At 37.5% G+C, this 25,762-nt stretch overlaps 1 protein-coding gene across 2 annotated transcripts in view; it reads right to left on the bottom strand.

Moving 5' to 3' along the window:
* The window catches only part of KIAA1328 (KIAA1328 ortholog), a 413,466-nt gene that overhangs the window by 145,640 nt on the left and 242,064 nt on the right, over positions 1 to 25,762 (bottom strand). For both annotated transcript variants that reach the window (XM_040264880.1, XM_040264881.1), the window contains 2 exons: positions 6,789 to 7,462; positions 1,558 to 1,665 (listed from right to left, as the gene is read on the bottom strand). In XM_040264880.1, coding sequence (XP_040120814.1) covers positions 1,558 to 1,665; positions 6,789 to 7,462 — 782 coding nt within the window. The remainder of the gene's footprint in view (positions 1 to 1,557; positions 1,666 to 6,788; positions 7,463 to 25,762) is intronic.

Here is a 25,762-nt window from a genome sequence, read left to right as displayed (position 1 = left end):
CTAAAAAAAAATGACAAGCTTTAATTAAAAAGTACTTTATAGCTAAAAAGATGCTAGTTAATCATCATCTGAGCTTTCAGCAAGTCATAATCCTTTCGCAATAGTAAAATCTAAGATCACCCAGCACTGTAACAAATATACTACTACTACTATTAGCAACAACAGCAATAATAATGTTAGCAACATTGTCAGAATTAGCAAAATGTAACACAGAGACACAAAGTGACCAAAGCTGTTGGAAAAATGGTGCTGAAAGACTTGCTTGAGGCAAGATTGCCAAAAGCCTTCAATTTGTAAAATATAAAATTATTTGTGAAGCACGGTAAAGTGAAGCATAATACAATGAGATATGCCTGTATAACTGAATTCTAGAGTTATTCACAATGACCAGGAAATGATTCAAAATTACTAAACATATAAAGAAACTGGAAAACATGACCAACTCAAAGAAAATTCAATCAGTGGAGACAAACCTCAAGATGAACCAGGTGTTAAAATTAGCAGACAAAGAGTTTAAGGAACAAATACACTTGTAATGAATAAAAGAGAAAAATTTAACACAGAAATAGAAAGTATAACAAACATTCAAATGGAAATTCTAACCCCCAAAATCCAGTATCTGAAAAAAAAAAAAAATCTCTGTGTGGGCTTATGAGCAAATTAGAAACAACAAAAGACTTGATGAATTTGAGGATAGATCAACAGAAATTATTCAATATGAATAAAGAAAAATAGGTTTTCAAAAGTTAGCAGAGTAAAGATCTATAGTAATATACATGTAAACAGAGTTCCAAAAGGAGAGGATAAAGAGAATAAGGAAAAAAATGTATTTGAAACAATATTGGCCAAAAATTCTTTATAATAAATTTCATGAAAAGAGCATTCTTAAACATTGGTTTGGGAGTTTGAGTTGATTTAATTTTTATGAAAAGCCATTTGGCAATGTGAATCATGAATTTTAAAAGGATTCACATGTAAGCTAGTAGTTCTGCTTACAGAAATCTATGCCCAGGAAATCGGTGGAGATAAGGTAAGAAATGTATTTACAGAAATTTTCTTCAAAGCATAATCTATAACGAAAGTGAAAGCAAAAGTCACTCAGTCATGTCCAACTCTTTGAGACCTAAAACCTTGTATTCTCTAATAATAGGTTAATTAATAAATACTGAGTAATAGCTATCACACAATAAATATTTGTTAAATGAATTAACATCAAGTTTTTCATTAAAAAGGATATCAGAAATTATGATACACTGAAAAAAGCAAAAAATAAATTCAGTATAAGCATAATCCCTACTGTATTATAGAAAATAATATTATAAAAGAGACAGAATGGGAAAAAGGGTTCAAAGGACTATCTCTGAATGGAAGGATTATGAAAGATTTTTATTTTCTTCTTTACACTTATCAATATTTTTCAAAGTTTTATAATGTGAATATATTTATACATATGATCAGAAAACTAGATTTACCAGTATGAAGCTGTAAATACATACCAAGCATATCCTTAAGATCTGTGTCCTATATACTGTACCTTCACCAACCGCCCAAATTTACCTTGGTCCAGAGGCACTCCCATTCACATCCAGACTGAGCTCTCGAGGTTTAGCAATCTCTTTATTAGCAACCAGTTCTCTTGACTTAAATACAGCTTGAGTCCTTAACCTGTAAAAATAAATTTAGACGTAGAAATAGACCAAACAATCTTAAAAATCTATATGGACCCACAAAAGAGCCTGAATAGCTAAACCTTGAGAAAGAAGAACAAAGATGGGAGCATTACATTTTCTGATTCAAACTCTATTATAAGCTATAGCCATCAAAACAGTACAAGCATACAATTCTTCAATAAAACACCAAACCACCAGGTTAAAAAAAATCAGCAGATGATCTGAATAGACATTTGTTCAAAGAAGACATATAGATGGCACATGAAAGATGCTTAACATCACTAATCACTAGGGAAATGAAAATAAAACCACACTGAGATATCACCTCACACCTGTCAGAAGGGCCATTATGAAAAAGAAAACAAGTGCTGGCGAAGATGTGAAAACTTATGCACTGCTGCAGGGAAAGTAAATGGTGCAGCTGCTACGGAAAACAGTATAGAGACTCTTCAATAAATCAAGAGATTCCTCAATTAATTAAAAATAGAACTACTATATGATCTAGCAATCCCATTCCTGGTATTTATCTGAAGAAACCAAAAACACTAATTAGAAAAGATATATGCATGCCTGTTTTCACTGCAGCATTATTTACTCAAATAGCCAAGACACAGAAGCAACATAAGTGTCCATCAATAGGTGAATGGATAAAGTATATGTATACAACAGAGTATTAGCCATAAAAAGAATAAAATCTGCCATCTGTAACAACATGGATGGACTTGGAGAGTATTATGCTAAGGGAAATAGGCCACACAGAGAAAGATAAATACTGTATGATTTCACTAAACAACAAAAAAAACAAACATAACTAAAAAGAAACAGAGTCATAGATATAGAGAAGAAACAGAGGAGAAAAAGGTCATGGGAGGTGAGAAACAGGTGTGGGAGACTGAGGCAGAAATTTTCAGTTGCAGAATAATGACTCATGGCTTTGAAATGTACAGTGTGGGGAATATAGTCAATAATTATGTAATATCTTTGTGTGTTGACAGATGACAATGAGCTGACTCATTGGAAAAGACCCTGATGCTGGGAAAGGTTGAAGGCAAGAGGAGAAGGGGATGACAGAGGACGAGATGGTTGGATGCCATCATTGACTCATTGGACATGAATTTGAACAAGCTTTGGGAGCTGGTGAAGGACAGGGAAGCCTGGCATGCTATAGTCCACGGGGTTGCAAAGAGTCAGTCACAACTGAACAACAAGAACGTTACCTTGATACCAAAACCAGACAAACAAAATATGAAAAAATAAAACTACAGACCTCAGAAATATTGATGTAAATACTTTCAACAAAATATTAGTAAAAAGAAATTGTTAAGGCACATTACTTTGTCGACAAGAGTCCATCTAGTCAAAGCTATGGTTTTTCCAATAGTCATGTATGGATGTGAGGTGGGCTATAAAGAAAGCTGAGTGCTGAAGAACTGATGCTTTTGAACTGTGGTGTTGGAGAAAACTCTTGATAGTCGTTTGGACTGCAAGGAGATCAAACCAGTCCATCCTAAAGGAAATCAATCCTGAGTATTCATTGGAAAGACTGATGCTGAAGCTGAAACTCCAATACTTTGGCCACCTGATGTGAAGAACGGACTCACTGGAAAAGACCATGATGGTGGTAAAGACGGAAGACATGAGAAGGGGATGACAGAGGATGAGACGGTTGGATAGCATCACCAACTCGATGGACATGAGTCTGAGTAAGCTCTGGGAGTTGGTGATGGACAGGGAAGACTGGCGTGCTGCAGTGCATGGTGTCACAAAGAGTTAGACACGACTGAGTGAACTGAACTGAATGCATAAAAAGTATTATACACTATAACCCAGGATATTTATTCCAGGGATATAAGGCTAGGTCAATTATATATTAAAAAAAATCAATCAATGCAATCCACTGTATTGGCAGGCTAAAAAAGAAAAATCAAACAACCATGTCAATTATCCCATAAAAGATACTTAACAAAATCTAATGGTCATCATAAAAACTTCATGCAACCTAAAAGGAATAAAAATTAAAAATGAACTGTTATCAAAATTTAAAACTTTTGCTTTGTAAAAGATCCTTTTGAGATTGAAAAGAAAAGAGACTAGGAGAAATTACTTGCAAATCCACCTACCTGACAAAGGACTTACATCTTTTGAATATATAAAGAACTCTCAAAACTCAACAGAAAAACAATCCAAACAATCCAGTTAGACTGTGACAAGAGATACTAAAGAGACAGTTTAGCCAAAAGAAAGGAAGGAGGGCAAACTAGCAAATGAAAGGATATTGAATATCACTAGCCATAAGGAAAATGCAAACTAAGATGACAATGAAATATCACTACACATAGACGCAGAACACATCAAATAAAAATCTGTGACACAATCAAATGCTGACAAGGGTGTGGAGAAATGATCTTTCTCATGTTACTGGTGGGAGAGGTATTTTAAACTAAATGAAAGTGAAAGCGAAGTCGCTCAGTCGTGTCTGATGCGACCCCATGGACTGTAGCCTACCACACTTCTCCGTCCTTGGGATTTTCCAGGCAAGAGTACTGGAGTGGGATGCCATTTCCTTCTCCAGAGGATCTTCCCAACTCAGGGGTAAAACCTGGGTCTCCTGCGTTGTAAACTAAATCAGTATAAGCTAAATATGACCTCTTACATGATATAGCAATCATACTCCTAGTTCTCACTTGTAGAAACAAAAACCTTAGGCCACACAAAAACTTGTATAAGAATGTACATGGACGCTCTATTTGTAACTGAAAAAACTGAAAACAAGGAAACTGTCTAATAGACAAATGGTTAAACAAACCACGGTATATCTGTATCATGGAATAGTACTCAGAAATCAAAAGGTATGATATATGTAACAATCTAGATGGATCTCAGCATTATGCTGAATGAGAAAAGCCAATATCAAAATTTAACATTATGTATAATTCCATTTATATAAAATTCTCAAAATAATAATCTAGAAATAGACAACAGATTAGGAGTTCCCAGGGTTAGGGACAGTTTGGGGCAAAGAGTGACTCTAACAGCATAGTTCAGGGACCTCCCTTGGTGGTCCAGTGGCTAAGACTCCACGATCCCAATGGAGGAGGCCCAGGTTCCATTTCTGTTCAGGAAACCAGAATGCCACAACCAAGAGTTTGCATGCCGCAACTAAGAGTTCACATGCTGCAACTAAGGATGCCTCATGTCACGACAAAGATGGAAGATCTCATGTGCCACAACTAAAGAGCCAGTGCAACCAACCAAATGAACAAATAATGCATATTAAAAAACAGGTGAGGACATAGTAATAATCTAATCGGGAAAATAATTGGAAAAAGAAAACACACATCTATATGTGTAGCACTTTCCTATACACCTAAAACTAACACATTGTTAATCAACCATGCTCCAATACAATAGTTAAAAAACAAAAAAACCAGCATAGAACAAATGAAATCTTGGTGGTGCTGAAACAGTTCTGTATTTTGACTATGGAGGTGGTTACACAAATTCACATGTGATAAAATGACACGGAAACACACACACTCACTGTACCAATGTTAATTTCCTAGCTTTGACAATACATTGTGGTTGTATAAAATGTAGCCGATGGGAGAAACTGGGTGAAGGGCACACAGAATCTCTGTACTATTTCTGCAACTCCTATCAATCTTGTAATTATTTCAAAATAAAAAGTTTTAAGAAATCTCTATATACAAAACTGGTTCAAAATTTGTGTTTCATAGTGCTTTCATTTAAAGCTTGGGTGATCAAGAGAACAACAAGCACTTTATTATCATTAAGGACCATTACTTGAATAATACAATGCAGTTCAAATGAACATGATGCCTAACATAAAATTATCCATTCTCCCCAGCTAGACTGTGATCTCTTTAAAGTCTACATTCAATTCTTTTATTTATTGCAACTACCTAGAACCATTCCTCACATAACACAGACATTCAATAAATGTTTGTAGAATAAAGTTCTCCGGAGAAACTACACATTAACTGGAGGATTAGAGATTGGGGTCATAAAATTGGAGCAACATTTCAGCCTTTGGTGACAATCTTGTCACAAGAGCCTTCAATTTCACTTACTTTAAAAGCCTCCAGGTTCAACAGTGAAGAATAAAATTGATCATAAAGGAAGAGAAAGAGGAAGATCATGTTTGCTTCCTGGGCAAGTCAGTACTGCACTGAAGAAAACAAGTAAGATGGAACTTTCAAAGACATTAGGATTTAAAAAGTATTGAGCAAGATCTGAAAATGAAAGAAAATTAACTCCAAGAAGTAAAAAAAAAATAACACTAATATTAGGTGTGTGAGGATCAACATGTCTAAGAATGTGTACAAAGGGGAAAAGGTATGCTTGACCAAGGAGAAAATGGCAGGGATACACACACACACACACACACAGATACACACACCCTTTCCTTGAAATGTACTTATAAAAAGACATAAATGCCATATTTTCTTATGTTTAAATACAATTGCATTTCATCTATTACTATTTTGAAATTAAGATAACAAACTTTGACTCTGTATGTAAAACTATAATGAACACTACATGATATTAAATAGGGCTTTAGCTTTTGAAACATTGTTCTTAGGGAAAAATTGTCAGAGGAAGAGCAGTTTAAATGTGGGAAGGTTATAATAATTGGCTATTGAACAGGTTATGCTTCATAACCAGAAAAGGTTGAATTTAGCAGGTTCCCTTTGTTATATGGAATGATGACACCTAGTCAATATGTGAGTCTCATTTTACATCCTAAAATCTTAAGTTTTTACTTAATGCTTAATATTCTCTACAATGACATCAAATAGCAAAGTATTTTGTGTAATGGTAACATTGTTGAAACATACTGTCTTTAGAATCCAGCCAAAACTACACTGGACAGGTGAGAAGTAGATATTCTAAGCTAATATTTTGGAAGACAAGGTAATCTTTCAGTTCTTCCCCAAAAGACAGTGCAATTTATTTGGAAGTCATAGCTGCTATGCATCTTAAGCAAACAAAGAATCTGAGGAACTTCTGTTCCTACACATGTTACAGTTACACAGCTGTCATTTTCTACTGTATTCTCCAAACTACAGGTACTGCTGAAAAAACGGTAGAACTCACCAGTTATAGTCCAGTCGAGACTGATGAAGCTGCTGCTGTTTCAGGAGAAGTTTTGTCTCCTGCTGGGCCAACAGATGCTGAAGGCGCTCCTTTTCAATTTCCAGCTCCATTTTCTGAAGCATAAGTTGCTGCCTTCTATCTTCTGAGAGCTGCTTTCTGACATCATTTTCATTAGGTGGCACTGCCCTATGGCCATGCATCAGAGATGCCCAGGAAAGCCCACAATACCTGCATGAGTCCAGGTGTGTATCAGAATGCTGAGGGCCCATGTTTGTCGGATGGCTCTCGTGAACGTGATCTGCATTTTCAGAACGTCCATGGCCACAACACTGACTAGACGGAGGAGACTGGAGGTGCTGGCATTCCTTCATCCTCAGTTCTTTGGGAGGGGCTTTCTCTGTAGGGACTGCATCTACTAGTTTTTTCCCTGGGGATCTGTAATTACATGTTCTGGTCTCTGAGGGAACCTTGCCCATATCCTCTTTGGAATAATGATGGGCTCCTGGTTTCAAAGAATTATTCCTAAATTCCACAAGGGATTCCAGAGCTGAGTCCTGATTTGCCGACTTAGGCCTCTGCTTGGTTTGAGTGTGGATCTGTGGTTTGGCTACACTCAAGTAGGAACCATCCAGTTCCACAGATGCAGATGGGAGAGTGCTTTTCCTATTGGATACCTAAAAGGAACCACAAGATCACTTGTCAAATAAGAGCACAATAGAGGGAGTTCTTTTGACTCTTCAGGAATCAGTGATACATGTTTACCAAGACAAAGCCGTGTTTTTGTCTTCTTAATAAAGACAGTATTCACAGCTAAACAGACATGTGACATAAGGCTAAAATCATTTTAAAACAATCTACATTTCAGTAAATTCACAAGGATGAGAGAAAGTATTGCCACTCACTGCTTAAGCAAGACTTCAGGAGTTGCATATAATAAGACTTACATAACATCAACTTTGTGAAAAAGAAAAACATTAAATGTTAATGTCTTAAAATGTTTAATTTTGAAAACTAAGCCAAGAAATCCATTCAGCCACGTTAAATACCTTTTGATTGGCCATTACACAGCATGAGATTTGATGTAAAACATTTCACCTTATACTGAATAGGATGTTAGTTACTGCTAGAAATTTGATGAGTTTTTATAAATATCTTTACAGTACCCAGATAAAACCAACCACTTTCCACAAAATATGATTCTAATCAAAAGTAGTTATTTAAATACAAAACATATTTAATTTCAGCTATAAACATAAGTGATTTCTCAATTAAGCTATTCAAATGATTACAGTCTGATAGAAGTCAGGCAGAAAGGAAGCAGTTGCAAATTATCTTTGACAAGCCAATAGAATGAGCTTTCCCAGCATTTTAGCCTCAAGCTTGTTCAACTGGGGAGAGCAAAACTTAGTTTTTAGAAATGATGCTCAAACTTTAGCATGAATCAGAATCACCTGGAGGGCTTGTTAAATGTGAATTGCTTGGCTTACTCCCTAGAGTTTCCAGTTCAGCAACTCTAGAGTAGAGCCGAAGAATGTGCGCTGTTAACAAGCTCCTGGGTGGTGCTGCCAACCTGGAACCAAACTCTGAGAACCACTGGTCTGTACCGTGGGCCATTAGACTCCTCCTTTGTCCCTCCTAGAAGGACCATTCTGATTACATCAGGCTTACCGATGGAATCCTGGATAATTTCATCGTCTTAAGGTCCTGACTGGCATCTGTAAAGTCTCTTGTCGTACAGAATCTCTGTGCCATATAAAGTGACATTCACAGGTTCCAGGAATTAGGACATGGACATATTTGGAAGGCCATTATTCAGTTTGCCACAACTTTTAAAATAAGAACTAATTCATAAACAGTTGAGATGGTTATGTATTCTAGAGATATAGGAAGAATGAATAATCGAGATCTCTAGCAGAGAGGGGGAAAAATCCCACCAATTTATTTTGCAATAGTTGAAAATGAAGAACTGATTGTTAAAAAGTATCAACTAACAGATATATGGCAATACAATGTTTCCTAGCCTATAATAAAACAGGGCTAGTACAATGACTCAAGATTTCAAGTGAGGTTCTAAAACAATGTTAAAGGAGTTCTATTTAAATGAGAATCAGCCACATATGTGGCGATGACCTGGGTCTCTTCATAGAAGGCATGCAATCTTGTATACTGAGCAGATGACAAACTACATAAAAGGAACTAGTTCTGGGGCAAAATTTATGATAAACTACCTTATAAAAAATTAACCTTATTTTATACCTAAGGAAGAACTCTAGTCCACATTAATCTCCCCTATTCTGAACTTCTGTAGCACTTACTGTCAACAGAAATGTTTAGCATCTGCTATTCTGTATGATAAACTGACTTTTTAAAGGTTATACTTTTAAATGACAGATAAATGCTCTGAGTCCAGAAACATAAATCAACTATTTTACATCATCATATATTTTCTAATCCACATATCATTAATATAACAGTAGATACCATGTATGCAGTATTTTTTATTCACTTTTTTGTTACTTAACATTATTTACATATGTGCATTGTTAGGTACTAACAAAGCTTATACTTACTTTAATGGTGCTGATTGTTACACTATTCACAAATGTCAGGTATTTGGAAAATTTTTAAAACAAATTTTTTTGTAGTTAGCATCTAATGTTTTTAAGAGGCACTTAGACATAAACATTTCCATGTGTGCTTTGCTCAAAGATAACACTGCTTTGCCGATTACCTGCTAGGGAACTATGCATATTGCTAAGCAGAATTCTAAGATGCTCCCCAAGATCTCCATCATCTTGGTGTCCCCACCCTGTATTATCTCCTCGCCTTGAGCAGGGTAGACCTTGTGAATACCATCAGTGATCAATCCTGTGGTTATGTTACATACATGCCAAAATGGACTTTACATATATAACTAAGGCTCCTTATCAGCTAACTCTGAATTAACAAAAAGGAAGGTGATTTCACGTGGGCCAGACCTACTCAGGTAAGCCCTTTCATAGCAGGTCTGGTGTTCTCCCCAAGGTCAGTGATTCTCTTGCTGGTCTTGAAGAAATAAGCTATTGTGTTATGGGAGGGCTTTTTTTGTTTTTTTTTGGTAGATTTTATTGAACTATAGTTGATTTACAATGTGTGTTAATTTCTTCTGTATTACAAAGTGACTCATTTATGACAAAACATAATGGAAAAGAATATGAAAGCAAATATTCCTTTTCATATTCTTTTCCATTATGTTTTGTCACAGGATATTGTATATACTTCTCTGTGCCAGATAGTAGGAACTTGTTTTGCCCATCCTATATGTAAGAGTTTGCCTCTGCTAATCACAGACTCAGTCCTGAATAGTCATTGGATGGACTGGTGCTGAAGCTCCAATACTTTGGCCACCTGATGCAAAGAACTGACTCATTGGAAAAGACCCTGATGCTGGGAAAGACTGAAGGCAGGAGGAGAAGGGGACGACAGAGGATGAGATGGTTGGATGGCAACATGGACTCGATGGACATGAGTTTGAACAAGCTCCAGGAGTTGGTGAAGTCTGGCGTGGTACAGTCCATGGGGTTGCAAAGAGTCGGACATGACTGAGTACCTGAACTGAGCTGAAGAGAATCCCAGACTCACCGGTAGAGAGAACAGACTTGTGGTTGCCAAGGGAGAACAGCAGTAGGGGAGTGAAGGAATAGGGGCTTGGGATTAGCGGAGGCAAACTATTATATACAGGGTGAGAGGGCTTATGGAGAAGCTCATATGGCAATGACTCTGGAGCAGAAAGCAGATGCCAGGCAACGGAGCAAGAAAACAAGGCATGTACCATACACATACAAGAAAATAAATTCTGTCAAAAACCTTGTGAGTTTGGAAGAAGACCTAGAGCTCCCCGCTGAATACAGCCCAAATGACACCTTGACTGCAGCCTTCTAAGACCCTGAGCATAGGATCCAGCTGAGCTGTGCCAGACTCACAGACTCACAGAAACTATGAGACTGCAAATGTGTGCTGTTTTAAGCTAAGTTTGTAGTAACTTGTTATACAGCAATAAAAAACTACATAGAATATTATTCAACTTGCCCGAGCCTCAGGTTCCTCAACAGTAAAATAAGGATTAAAAATAGCACCTACATCAAAACTGAACATTGTGGTGAGACAGATGAGCAGTTATCAAGAGTGTCTATCTATAAGGGTACTAATTTACAAAAAGGAAACACAAACCTTCTATTTACCCAAACTCCTTTCAGGCAGAACACCGTGGTGCATGTGTGTGTGTGTTGGGGGGGGGGTGAGATCACCCGAGGGCATGTTCAGTTACAACAGATTATCTCTAAATTGTCTTAAAAGAGAATGAGTTCAGTTATCAATCTTTATTTTGCTACAGTGAGGTTTTCAGTAGGGCCAGAGTTGAACTTCTTGAGATAATTGAGAGGTTCTTCATCTTTCTCATTCATACAAAGGATGTCAGTCTTACACTAACATCTTGCACTGTCTCTTAGGGTTGTTGTGATGATTAGATAATTCATATATAAAGTGCTTTGGACAGCGCTTAATATAAAGTTCATTTTTTTTAAAAGTTTCCTATGACTACTACTGTTATTATCACTGACTTCCTTGCCACAACAAATTCTAAAGGCAGGAGGTGTATATGTATATCTATATCTATATGTATAGCCCTGGGGCTTGCACATAGCACGTACATTCTCAATAACTCTGGGCTGACGTTATCAGCTTAGGAGAAAAATTCAAATTGGGTTACAGGTCACAGTAACTAAAGAAAAGAAAATTAGAATCCATGATTAGGCTGAATCATGAGCTACTAAGGAAGAAGAGAAAAGAAATAAAACTTCCTGTTGGAATATGAATATAAGAAATTATTTTATTAGTGGAGCTGAAAAACATTGCCTCTGGAACACATGGAAGTCCCAGTGGGCCTAAATGAAACAGATGTATTTTTCTTTCTGCTTCATGCTTTCTATATATTTACAAATATAACTTCTCTTAACTAAGGTTTAAACTAGCAATAAATCCCAAACTGCTGTCTCTAGCATATGGGTTTTATATGAATTTTTCAGATATATAACACTAACTTAAAAACCATTAGTTTTTTTTTTAATGAAGGCACAACATGTATAATAAAATGCACAGATCTTTACTTGCATTTACCCATGTAATCATCACCCAGATCAAATTATAGAACAATTCCAATATCTTAGAAAGTTCCTTTGTGTCCTTTCTAGTCAATATCACATCCGCACACTCCCAGGAGTAACCATATTCTGACTCTTATGATCACAGATCAGTTTTACTATGCTGAACTTCATATAAATGGAATTATACTGCATGCTACTCTTTTGTACCTGGCCTCTTCAGCTCAACATAATATTTGAGTATCTTCCATGTTGCGTTGTATATCAATAGTTTATTCTTTTCTCATTGCTGCATAGTGCTTCATTGTATGAATTATGCAAAATTTGTTTACCCATTCTTTTTATTGGATTAGGCTTTTACCAGTCTAGGACTGGTAAATAAAGCCTCTATGAATATTCTCATACAATATTCTCTCTTTTTTGAAGTCACATGGCACATATTTAACTTTGTTAGAAACAGCCAGTAAGTTTCCTAAACTGATCATTCTGTTTCACAACCCCATCAGGAAATTAAGAGAGTTGCAGTTACTTCACATTCACAGTAATACTTGCTAGTTGTTTCATTTTTAGTCTATCTGGTGTATGTGTACTAAAATACCATAATGGCTTTATTTTCCATTTCCCTGATATGTAATGATATTAATGAACATATGCTTGCTGGTCATTTGGATATCTTCTTTCATGAAGTTATTGTTGGAACCAATATATTTAAATAATTCAAAGTAATTCTTAAAGGACTGAAAATGAGAAATGAAGATTGGGGAAGACAATTTCATGCAAACTATTTCTGATAAGCCTACTTAGCTCTAACTGGTCACCTTCACTGACCACTAAATGCAGAACATGCTCCCAGAACACACTGTTACTCTGGCTGTTTTCAACCCAGAGTTTACCATATACTATGCTAAATGTCTTACACATTTAACCTATTCTTAACAGCAATTTTGTAAGGTATTAATTGGCATTTTACTGATGAGAAAATGAAGTTCAAGGAATCAATACAACTTTCCCAAGCTCATGTCAATACTCTACATCAGACATGGGACTATGTCTCACTCTAAACCCTTAGACTTACTCCTAATACTTAACTCATTACTTCCTGTTGTAGACTTTCAACAATTTCTTTAGTATGAAATACCATAAACATAGAAGTACACACAAAAAATAAGAGCAACTTAGTGAATAATCACAAGGCAATGCCCAACGTAACTACCATCCTGCACACAGATGACCCTTCTGTATGCAGAAGACCTCTGATGACCCTGAGCCATCACCACTCTCTACCTCTCTTGCCAAAACAGGGAATGATTACCTTGACTTTAATGAGAATTTCTCCTTTGCTTTAATACTTCTCTGCTGAAATACATAGTAGAGTTCAGTTGCACTTGGTTATTTCTGAAGCATAAATGGGGATAAAACCATATGATATACATTCTTTTTGTTTAACTTCTTTCACCCAGCATTACCTTTGTTGAGTTCATACATGGTGCTGTGTGTGGCTATATTCTCATGGCTATATAGCAGGGGTCGGCAAGTTTCTTCTGCAAAGGGTCAGACACTTAACATTTTAAACTTTGCAGTACATAAAGTCTTTGTCATAACTACTCAATTCTGCTTTTGTACTGTGAACTCAACAGCTATTCTAGAAAAACCTTATTTGTGGATATTGAAATTTGAATTTCATGTAATTTTTTCATTTCAAGAAATAGTCTTTTTTACTCTAACCATTTAAAAAGTTAAAACTATTCTTAGCTTGTGAGTTGTACAAAACAATGGAGTTCTGGCAAGCCATGGTTTGCCAACTGAACTTGATAATTATGTTGAGTGTTCTTGGAATTAAAGGAGTCTATGAATATCCTAGGATATGCTCAAAACTAAACAAACTGAACAATATGACTTGGGACATACTATCTATCTATATGTTTTCTGTGCGATGAAAATGAGTTGGATTGACTGCTTAATCAGAAGTAAACAGGGACTTCTCTGGTGGTCTAGCAGTTAAGAATCTACCTGCCAATGCAGGGGACACGGGTTAGATTCCTGGTCTGGGAAGATCCCATGTGCTGTGGAACAACTAAGCCTGTGTGCCACAACTCCTGAGCCTGCCATTACTTGAAGCCCAAGTGCTCTGGAGCCTGTGAGCCACCATCACTGAAGCCTGAGTGCCTACAGCCTGTGCTCAGCAACAAGAGAAGCCACAACAATGGTAAACTCGTGCAGCAGTGAAGACTCAGCACAGCCAATAATTAAATAAAATTATAAAAAGAGAAATAAATGGAATGATATTTAGCAGAAAAGCATGTAGAAGAATATACTTAGGAAAAACACATCGTATAAATTAAAATAAAAAAGTTTAGACAGAAAATGATCCATGGAAAACAGTAAGTTCAAAATAGTAGCATATTAGGATTTGTCTTATACAAAATGTACCACAATCTTGGCTACATCTTTAGACTCTAGATGTGGCAGAAATGAAGCCAGTAAAATCTTTGACAAGGCATGCTGCAGGATTCACAGCACAAAAGAAAGATGAGGAGAAAATGCTGGCAACACTTGGCTTACAACAGAGTAGAAGCATAACGTGTCTTAACTTGGGTAGACACTAGTCAATGACTAGATAAAAAAAAAAACACCAATGAGAAAAGTATAAGGTTTAAAAAAAGTGTGAGAGACTTATATGAGATACTAAGAATTTTCTGATACTGAAGGCTGGTAAATTTCTGAGTTGCATTTTCTGAATCTTTATGATCCCTTTTTAAAATGTGACAGATATTTTTTAAAGACTTCATAGAAAATAAAGGATATTTTTTACAAACATTTATGATACTGACTCGATGGACGTGAGTCTGAGTGAACTCTGGGAGTTGGTGATGGACAGGGAGGCCTGGCGTGCTACAGACAAGGGGGACAAGATTCATGGGGTTGCAAAGAGTCGGACATGACTGAGTGACTGAACTGAACTGAACTGCCTTTTTTGGCATTTCCCTGGTGGCTCAGATGGTAAAGAATCTGCAGTGTGGGAGACCCGGGTTCCATCCCTGGATCGGGGAGGATCCCCTGGAGAAGGGAATGGCTCGCCTCTCCCATATACTTGCCTGGAAAATTCCACGGACAGAGGAGCCTGGTGGGCTACAGACAAGGGGGTGGCAAAGAGTTGGACATGACTTAGCAACTAACACACGCTCACACACACACATACTCTGCCTGTTTGAGAGGCTAAGTCTAGGATGCTGAACATCCTGCCACAGGCAAGGGGAACCCACACTTGCCTGGTGAGACCTGCCAGTTTGTAGAGATGAACAGCCTGCTTTTAAAGGTTGGAGCCTAGACTCTGTTCATTACACAAATCAAAGTATTTTTGATTAAAATATATGCTAGTGTTCCCAAGAAAGTGTTCCCACATAAATAAGGGAAATGGGAGTCTTTTCCAGTTCATCTCAAGATTTTTTTTTTTTTTTTACCATTTAGACACATGATAATATTTGAATGATAGTAGTATAATATGGGGTTGCTAAGAGTCGGACATGACTGAGCAACTTCACTTTCACTTTTTGCTTTCATGCATTGGAGAAGGAAAACAGCAACCCACTCCAGTATTCTTGCCTGGAGAATCCCAGGGACGGCGGAGCCTGGTGGGCTGCTGTCTATGGGGTTGCACAGTTGAACACGACTGAAGTGACTTAGCAGCATGATATGATCTTGTATACATGCATGAAAGCACAAACAGGTGTGTTGTACATACATGAACATATACATTCCTAAGATAATCTAGGGCTTTCTTGTGTTCTCACATAATAAAAAATAAAAACCACAGTATTATGTCATGAAAATAGCATCAACAAGTAAACAGTCATGTTTTATAAATATGCACAAATCATTTTTACAGGCTCAGCCAATCTTTGCTTTAGCCATAAGGAGAGAGGCAAACTAAACCGCAATAATTATTTCCTGCAACAGGTTGTTATTTACTTTGCATAATTAGGAAGAGATTACTTGGAATGCATTTATGAGTTGTTAACCACAGGATTAGCCAACAGTACCAACAGATCTTATTGGTATTCATTTCTCTAATGGTAAATAATAATTTACTATCCTAGCAAATACCCTATTAACAAACCTCATATTCTCACTGATAGCCTTATAAGAATAAAAATCATTTTGTAACTTCAGAATTTCCCCCTTTGCACTTCATTTTATGATGAAATCAGAAATCCAGAGGCTAAATATTTCTAAACCTAAACTACTGTGTGAGGGACAGGTCACTGTATTATCCAGAACATTTGGAGTTAATATGGAATAAGGCACAGAACAACATGCTGCATTTTTAGTGAGCTTATGAGAACCAGTTGTCAAGCTGACAGAAGCTACATAATGCAACAGCTGCACTGTATGGTTTGCCAAAGTCTCATCCCAAATAAATGTTCCTTCTCCCCAGTGCAATTAACTCTCCTACACTGGCAGATTCTGCTAGAAGATCATCAAGGTAGATTACCTTCTAGCGTTATGAACTAAATACTTACAGGTGTTATATCATCAGTTATAACTTACAAACTTTTGCATTCAGCAAGACATCCAGGCAAATGAATCATCTAATTGATGAATTATTTATAAGAAATTCTCAGCATGCTCCTGGCGTCATCCATGGCCTTTTCCAGGTCATATGACACCAATTAGAGCTGAATTTTAAATTATTCAATAACCTGAACTCTCTTGTCATTTAACATATAGATATCAACGCAGTAAACAAGTTAAATCTAATGGGCCCTTGAGGTTTAAGTTTCTCTACTGCACAGCCGCTGAAGCTGCAGGCCATCAGTGGAAGAGAAAAATTAACAGAATGTGGCAGTCAAACACATTTGCAAGGCTCTAATAACTTATTCTAGTTCCCATAGGGACTGTGGCACAACCTAGGATTATTGAATCTGAAAGACATTAAAGTTAATAATTATGAGATTTACAAGAATACAGGCACACAAGATTTTACAAAAGACAAAATACTAGCAACGGATACCAAATGCTGTACCAATACTTAGGACACACCATGTGTTGTTCAGTCACTCAGTCGTGGCCACCTCTTTGCAACTCCATGGACTGCAGCACTCCATGCTTCCCTGGCCTTCACTATCTACACTATGGGCCTGGCAAAATTTTTAATAGTAATTATCAGACTCAGAAAAGGCTAAACCCCATACTCTTTAGTCATTACTGTATTTTTTGAAAGCTAGCATGTGTTGACTTGCTATAAAAATGAATAGAGAGCACAGAATAATTGACAGTATACTTGAGGTCAAAAGACCTCGATTAGAATTCCAGCACTGCTACTTAGGAGTTCTATTATTTTTGGCAAATACTTTTACATCTCTTAGGTAATTTTAAATGTTAATAAAATGGTTGAGTTTGATGATCTCTATAGTTTATGCCATCTTTAAGGGCTAAAAACCCAAGGATTGGGTTGCTGTACCCCAAGGAAATGAAAGAAAAGAAAAGGATAGATGAGAAATTGTATCAATCAGTACATGTTCACTTATCCATCAACAGACATACTACAAAATTACTAAATGCCCCTTGGTTCTAATTTTCCTAGCAAATTCTGTCTTTAACACTATTACTGTATTTGGCTCATATGCTCAAGAATTTACATCAGCAACTAAATTTATCTATCTGCTCACTTAATCTGAGAGAGAAACAAATGAAGATTGAATAAGACAAAAATATGGTTGTGAGGCGAGTCCAAAATATTTTGATGGGATGGGAAAAACTTTCACCATAGAAATACATCACAGAAATACCAATTCAAATCACTTCCACATATATGACCATAATCGCTAAAAGAAAAAAGCAGTTTTGTACATGGCTTTCGTAATCTACAAGAGGAAACGGGCACAAGGTTAGTTTTAATTACTTATGGATGTGAGAGTTGGATTGTGAAGAAAGCTGAGCACTGAAGAACTGATGCTTTTGAACTGTGGTGTTGGAGAAGACTCTTGAGAGTCCCTTGGACTGCAAGGAGATCCAACCAGTCCATCCTAAAGGAGATCAGTCCTGGGTGTTCATTGGAAGGACTGACGCTAAAGCTGAAACTCCAGTACTTTGGCCACCTCATGTGAAGAGCTGACTCATTGGAAAAGACCCTGATGCTGGGAGAGATTGGGGGCAGGAGGAGAAGGGCACGACAGAGGATGAGATGGCTGGATGACATCACCGACTCACTGGATATGAGTTTGGGTGAACTCCGGGAGTTGGTGATGGACAGGGAGGCCCGGTGTGCTGCGATTCATGGGGTCACAAAGAGTCGGACACGACTGAGTGACTAAACTGAACTGAACTGATCAGAAAACAGGCAAAATAGTTTTATAGGGAAAATGAGACAAAGTAGAAGTGGTAAGGATAATCTTCACAGGTAGAAAATGAAAATAAGACATAGTGAATAATAAAGCCTGTGCTACTTGGATTCAGTGAGGGATGCAACACAAGAAAATGGTCCATTAGAGCTTACACCAACTATCCTCTTGCCCTGCCTAAGGGCATTATGTTTGGACAGAGTACCCGGGGCTGCAAATAGAGCCCCCATTGCCCATTCACTGCCCTCCCATCCACCCCTCCCGTAACAGTCAGGCTCAGAAATGGAAACAAAAACAGCATGCAGGAAGATGTTTCAATGCACATTTCTTCTTTTAAAAGATCAAAAAAGATTAGTTTGTGTCAAACGAAGGAAAGCTTTAACAAAAAATTCCTAATATACCGTCTAGAAAATATAAGAATACTATTTGAATGTGATCAACTGTCCCTTACAGGAAAGGCAGAATGCATTTATGTTGTTGGCTGAGGAAAAAAGCATTAGTGTTGTATTTTTGAGACTAGAAAATAACTATCTTAAAAAAGAGCATTTAAGAAATATCAAAAAATATAAACTATAGTCTACTTGTAGGAAATAAAAGGGAGGTAAAACCAGGCTCTTTATTATATTAAGATTTCTCAAAGTGAATCACAGTCCTTTTACTAAAGATTAGGGTCTTCCATATTCATTTCTCCCTTCATATAAATATCTACAGACCAAAAATGTTTAAAAAACCCAATGAGAAAAGCATTTCTGAATGTACAAGGAACTACCAAACTGAAGAGATCTGAGCTTTAAGAGGGCAAGCTCTTCCTTGGGAACTCAAGATGTTTTAGAATTCTTACTACTGTAATTCAAAAAACTATTCAACATTCAAAAAAAATAAGATCATGGCATCCAGTCCCATTACTTCACAGCAAATAGATGGGGAAACAATGGAAACAGTGACAGACTTCATTTTCTTGGGCTCCAAAATCACTGTGGACAGTAACTACAGTTATGAAATTAAAAGACACTTGTTCCTTGGAAGAAAGAAATGAGAAACCTAGACAACATATTAAAAAAGCAGTGACATTACTTTGCTGACAAAGGTCTGTCTAGTCAAAGCTATGTTTTTTCCAGTAGTCATGTACAGATGTGAGAACTGGACAATAAAAGTGGCTGAGTGCCAAGGAACTGATGCTTTCAAACTGTGGTGCTGGAGAAAATTTGTCCTTTGGACAGCAAGGAGATCAAATCTGTCGATCCTAAAGGAAATCAACCCTGAATATTCAATGGAAGGACTGATGCTGAAGTTGAAGCTCCAATACTTTGGCCACCTGATGTGAAGAACTGACTCTTTAGAAAAGACCCTGATGCTGGGAAAGATTGAACACAGGAGGAGAAGGGGAAAACAGAGGATGAGATGGTTAGATGGCATCAATGACACAACAGATATGAGCTTGAGCAATCTCTAGGAGCTGGTGATGAACAAGGAAGCCTGGCCTGCTTCAGTCCATGGGGTCACAGAGAGTCAGATATGACTGAGCGACTGAACTGAACTGAACTGATGCAAAGAGCTGACTCACTGGAAAAGACCCCGATGCTGGGAAAGATTGAAGGCAGGAGGACAAGGGGATGACAGAGGATGAGATGGTTAGATGGCATCACCAACTCAATGGACACTGAGTTTGAGCAAACTCTGGGAGATGGTGAGGGACAGGGAGGCCTGGTGTGTTGTATGTAGTCCATGGGGTAACAGAGTCAGTCACGACTGAACAACTGAACAACAACAAGTCCTTTAATGACATAGTACCAAATCCCAACTTTTGAAAGTTCAGAATACTTTTTACTAGTTATTCTAGTTTACTGGAAAAAATCACGAGAAAAGATTTCACTTAGGAATTAATAGAAGATAAAATTAGTGATGCAATTTCCTGGTACTCAAATGTCCTTTTCCTAAGCTTTGAAATTCTACTCACGTTGTAAGGCTGGCTTAGTACCACTTCCTTCCACTGTAGTTCCCTTGTTTCCCCAGCTCACATGAGCTGTGCCTTCCCTAGGAGACACCCCAGGACTACTGTGTTCAGTCCCTTATTGTTGTGTTTATTTCATCCTGCTCCATCATAATTAGCTATTTTCACATCTCTAAGTTCCTTTGCAATGTGTAAGAATATACATTTCTCCTTGTGGAAACTATGACATCTTTGAGGGCAGTGATCTCAAAAGATACTGTTATTGTTCATTGTTATATCTCAGTAAGAGATAATAGGTGCTTGACAAATGTTCTTTCCATATACTTTCGCCCTCCCCAGTACATTGTACAGAACTTGAGGAGAGCGGCAATATTACTTTCAATTTCATATTTCAATGACACTGGTCTTTATAAATAAAAGGAGCAGCATCAGCTAAATGACCTAACTTGTATCCCAAGGAATTTGATAACTTAGTTTTACTTACTATAAAATGCGTAGTTGTTGCAGGAGCCAGTTACTTTTTACATAAGTACTTTTTTCCAATAAGTTTTTAAAGGTTAATAAAAAATTCTGTAAGTGCAGGAAAAATTTCAGCATTATATAGAGTCAGTAAAAATAGGGATCTTGATGCCTATTTGGTTTGGATCTGTGAAACAGGTGGTGCTAGTGTAAAGAACCTGTTTTCCAATGGCAGGAGACATAAAAGAGGCAGGTTCGATTCCAGGGTTGGGGAGATTCCCTGGAGAAGGAAATGGCAACCCACTCCAGTATTCTTGCCTGGAGAATCCCATGAACAGAGGAGCCTGGTGGCTACAGTTCAGAGTCGCAAAGAGTTGGACACAACTGAACTGAATTAGCACACACACACTTTGAAACAGTAAATAACAAGAGCACTTTTTGCTTTTGAGATGAGAATTTAAACTTGAAGCAGATCACTGTATTACTGTTCCATGAAAAGTTTTTAAAACAAGAATCTATACTGAAAGACTACAGGACATGTGCTGTATCAACCTCTATTAGGCATAGGCAAACAGACTGGTTATAAGACATAATACCTGAATAAAAGGCAACTGCCTCAGGATTCTTACTTTGAGTTATTAAAAAAAATCAGTCTTGACATAATTGACTTTCATGTCATAAACAAGGCTGACATATTTTGAGAGAGACAACATTAGGTTCAGAAGAAAGATTTATGAAAATTTTGGACAAGCAGGGCTTTCAAAAATGTAAACTTAATTGTGTTTTCCCCAATCCTTTTTCTATTAATGGTGTGCTGCAATGTGTAAAAGATACTCTCAAACAAATACAGTCCTAGAACTATTTTTTAAAATACTTAAAATAAGCTTATTCCCCTTTTCTTCCATGCTTTTGAGTTCTGCTCTAGGGCTAAATCAGAGAAGGCGATGGCACCCCACTCCAGTACTCTTGCCTGGAAGATCCCATGGATGGAGGAGCCTGGTGCGCTGCAGTCCATGGGGTCGTGAAGAGTCGGACACGACTGAGCGACTTCACTTTCACTTTTCACTTTCATGCATTGGAGAAGGAAATGGCAACCCACTCCAGTGTTCTTGACTGGAGAATCCCAGGAACAGGGGAACCTGATGGGCTGCCGTCTATGGGGTCGCACAGAGTCAGACATGACTGAAGCAACTTAGCAGCAGCAGTAGCAGCAACCAGTGCTAAATATGAGAAGAAAAAGTTACGATACATTTTGAGAAGAATGACTAATTTCTGAAAAGTCATTAAAAGTGAGATACATGGGAATAAACAAAACCTTTGCAGCTAAAGCTATATTTGTTTAACAATAAAAGGAAGAGTATTTATAAACAAAATGGGCTATGGATAAAGATATTAGGGATTATTATCCTCCTCCTGTTCTATAATTTTACCCAAAGGTATAGGCTGGCAATTGAAGTGAGTGGGGAGGATAAAGATCTGGAAATATCTGTGAGTTACTGCCCTAGCTGCCAGGAGTACAAAGCTTGCTAAGAGTCTCAACATTCATGGCCCTCACATTTTGGCTAAGGAGGAAAATATTTTGTGTGATAAAATTGTAATTGCAAAGAGATGAGGATCATTAGTGAGGTTACCTTTGTCATTAGTAGGGGAAGGACAAGTTGGTAGATTTTCATAAAAGATGGAACATTTGGACTAAATTGGAAGACAGACTGGAGTTCATTAATGATAAAGGTATATGTGAGGGTGTATAGGGTATGTGGGATAGGACATCTCAGCAAGTGTGTAAAACAGGATGACAAAAGCCTAAAATAAATATAATATTAGAAGGAGAAGAGAGAATGAAGAAGTAATATTTGAAGAGATAATGCAGAGAATTTTTTGAAACTGCTATCAAGCCACAAATTTTAAAAGTAGTGTGAATCCAAAGGAGAATAAATACAGAGAATGCCAAAATCCATCTGTAGAGCACATCATAGTAAAACTGCTCAAAATCAAGGACAAATAAAAAGTTCTGAAAAGCCAACAGAAAAATAGGCACTTTACCTTCAAGGAGACAATAATAAAACTTACAAATGATTTTTAAATTTAAAATAATTCTATTACCTAGAAAAAATACTACAAATGAAAGAGACAGATTTTTGCTTCCAGTTCTGAGTAGGTCAGAAACTAACCTCCAAACTTAAATAAGAAAAACTGACAAAATGTAGGAAAAACCCATTTCAGAGAGTAGGAAACAAGTAGCAGAGAGAAAAGAAATGTGATGTCTGAGAGAAAAGAAATAAAATTCAGTGAATTCAACAATAGCCTAGGTCTTCTGCTGGAAGGGAACTTATAAATTGCAGCACAGAGAAGAAAGAACACAAATGGAGCCCAACAATCTTACTGAGTTGTGGAGTCAGAGATTAGAGCTGGGCATGGCAGAAATGGCTAGCAGTTGAGGGACTAAGGGTCTCCTTGAGTCTTTGGCTGAATACCAATCTGCGCATGTGAAGAATGAAAACTCATGAGGAACTCCAGAGAAAGAATAATTGTGGAGAGCTGCAAAAAGAATAATTCACAAAGCTCAAGAGAGACAGAATTTATACCAGATTAGAGAGGTCTCATGGATACAACAAGCACTCAAAACATCACAAAGGGGCCACACTGTAGGAATGTGGCAAAATTAACACTGAAGTAGAGACTATATTAAAATTATTCTAAAACAGCTTAAATGTAGACCTTGAACTAATCAAACTAATCTTAAAACAAACTTACTGCTGTCCAGAACAAACCTCAATACTTTGCAAAAGAACAACCAAATTCAGTATGGAAACAATGGACAATTCATAATGTATGACATTAAATTCTCGGGCAAATGAAGAAACAAAAATGTGACCCATAACCAGGAGAAAATCAATCAGTAGAGAAAACTGAAAGGTCAGTTTTCATTCCAATCCCAAAGAAAGGCAATGCCAAAGAAGGTTCAAACTACTGCACAACTGCACTCATCTCACACGCTAGCAAAGTAATGGCCCAAGTTCTCCAAGCCAGGCTTCAACAGTACATGCACCGAGAAACTCCACATGTTCAAGGTGGATTTAGAAAAGGCAAGGAACCAGAGATCAAATTGCCAACATCTGAGATCCAACATCTGTTGGATCATAGATAAAGCAAGAGAGTGCCAGAAAATCACCTACTTCTGCCTTATTGACTACACCAAGGCCTTTGACTGTGTGGATCACAACAAACTGTAAAAATTCTAAGAGATGGGAATACCAGACCATCTTACCTGCCTCCTGAGAAATCTGTATGCAGGTCAAGAAGCAACAGTTAGAACCAGACATGGGACAATGGACTGGTTCCAAATTGAGAAAGGAGTACATCAAAGCTGTGTATTACCAGATTGCTTATTTAACTTATATACAGAGTACATCATGCAAAATGCCAGGCTGGATGAAGCATGAGCAGGAATCAAAACTGCCAGGAGAAATATCAATAACCTCTGATATGCAGATGACACCACCCTTATGGCAGAAAGCGAAGGAGAACTAAAGAGACTCTTGATGAAAGTGAAAGAGGAGAGTGAAAAGGCTGGCTTAAAACTCAACATTCAAAAAACTAAGATCATGGCATCTGGTCCCCTCACTTCGTGTCTAATAGATTGGGAAATAGTGGAAACAGTGACAGACTTTCTTTTCTTGGGCTCTAAAATCACTGCAGATGGTGACTGCAGTCATGAAATTAAAGGATAGTTGCTCCTTGGAAGAAAAGCTAAGACCAACCTAGACAGCATGTTAAAAAGCTTTGCCAACATTACTTTGCCAACAAAAGTCTATCTAGTCAAAGCTATGGCTTTTCCAGTAGTCATGTATGGATGTGAGAGTTGGACCATAAAGAAAGCTGAGTGTTAAAGAACTGATGCTTTTGAACTGTGGTGTCTGAAAAGACTCTTGAGAGTCCCTTGGACTGCAGGGGATATAACCAGTCCATCATAAAGGAAATCAGTCCTGAATATTCATTGGAAGGACTGATGCTGAAGCTGAAGCTCCAATACTTTGGTCACCTGATACGAAGGAGTGCAAAAAAGAAAAGAAATGCAAAAAAGCAAAATGGCTGTCTGGGGAGGCCTTAAAAATAGCTGTGAAAAGAAGAGAGGCAAAAAGCAAAGGAGAAAATGAAAGATATAAGCATCTGAATGCAGAGTTCCAAAGACTAGCAAGAAGAGATAAGAAAGCCTTCTTCAGCGATCAATGCAAAGAAATAGAGGAAAACAACAGAATGGGAAAGACTGGAGATCTCTTCAAGAAAATTAGATAGCAAGGGAACATTTCATGCAAAGATGGGCTCGATAAAGGACAGAAATGGTATGGACCTAACAGAAACAGAAGATATTAAGAAGAGGTGGCAAGAATACACAGAAGAACTGTACAAAAAAGATCTTCATGACCCAGATAATCATGATGATGTGATCACTAATCTAGAGCCAGACATCTTGGAAAGTGAAGTCAAGCGGGCCTTAGAAAGCATCACTACGAACAAAGCTAGTGGAGGTGACGGAATTCCAGTTGAGCTGTTTCAAATCCTGAAAGATGGTGCTGTGAAAGTGCTGCACTCAATATGCCAGCAAATTTGGAAAACTCAGCAGTGGCCACAGGACTGGAAAAGGTCAGTTTTCATTCCAATTCCAAAGAAAGGAAATGCCAAAGAATGCTCAAACTACCGCATAATTGCACTCATCTCACATGCTAGTAAAGTAATGCTCAAAATTCTCCAAGCCAGGCTTAGCAATACGTGAACCATGAACTCCCTGATGTTCAAGCTGGTTTTAGAAAAGGCAGAGGAACCAGAGATCAAATTGCCAATATCCGCTGGATCATCAAAAAAGCAAGAGAGTTCCAGAAAAACATCTGTTTCTGCTTTATTGATTATGCCAAAGCCTTTGACTGTGTGGATCACAATAAACTGTGGAAAATTCTCAAAGAGATGGGAATACCAAACCACCCAACCTGCCTCTTGAGAAATCTGTATGCAGGTCAGGAAGCAACAGTTAGAACTGGACATGGAACAACAGACTGGTTCCCAATAGGAAAAGGAGTCCGTCAAGGC

The sequence above is a fragment of the Oryx dammah genome, unplaced genomic scaffold (genome assembly GCF_014754425.2).
Source record: "Oryx dammah isolate SB20612 unplaced genomic scaffold, SCBI_Odam_1.1 HiC_scaffold_22, whole genome shotgun sequence".
NCBI lineage: Eukaryota > Metazoa > Chordata > Mammalia > Artiodactyla > Bovidae > Oryx > Oryx dammah.
Note: the sequence above shows the minus strand (reverse complement) of the source record. Positions and strands in the feature narration are given on the sequence as shown.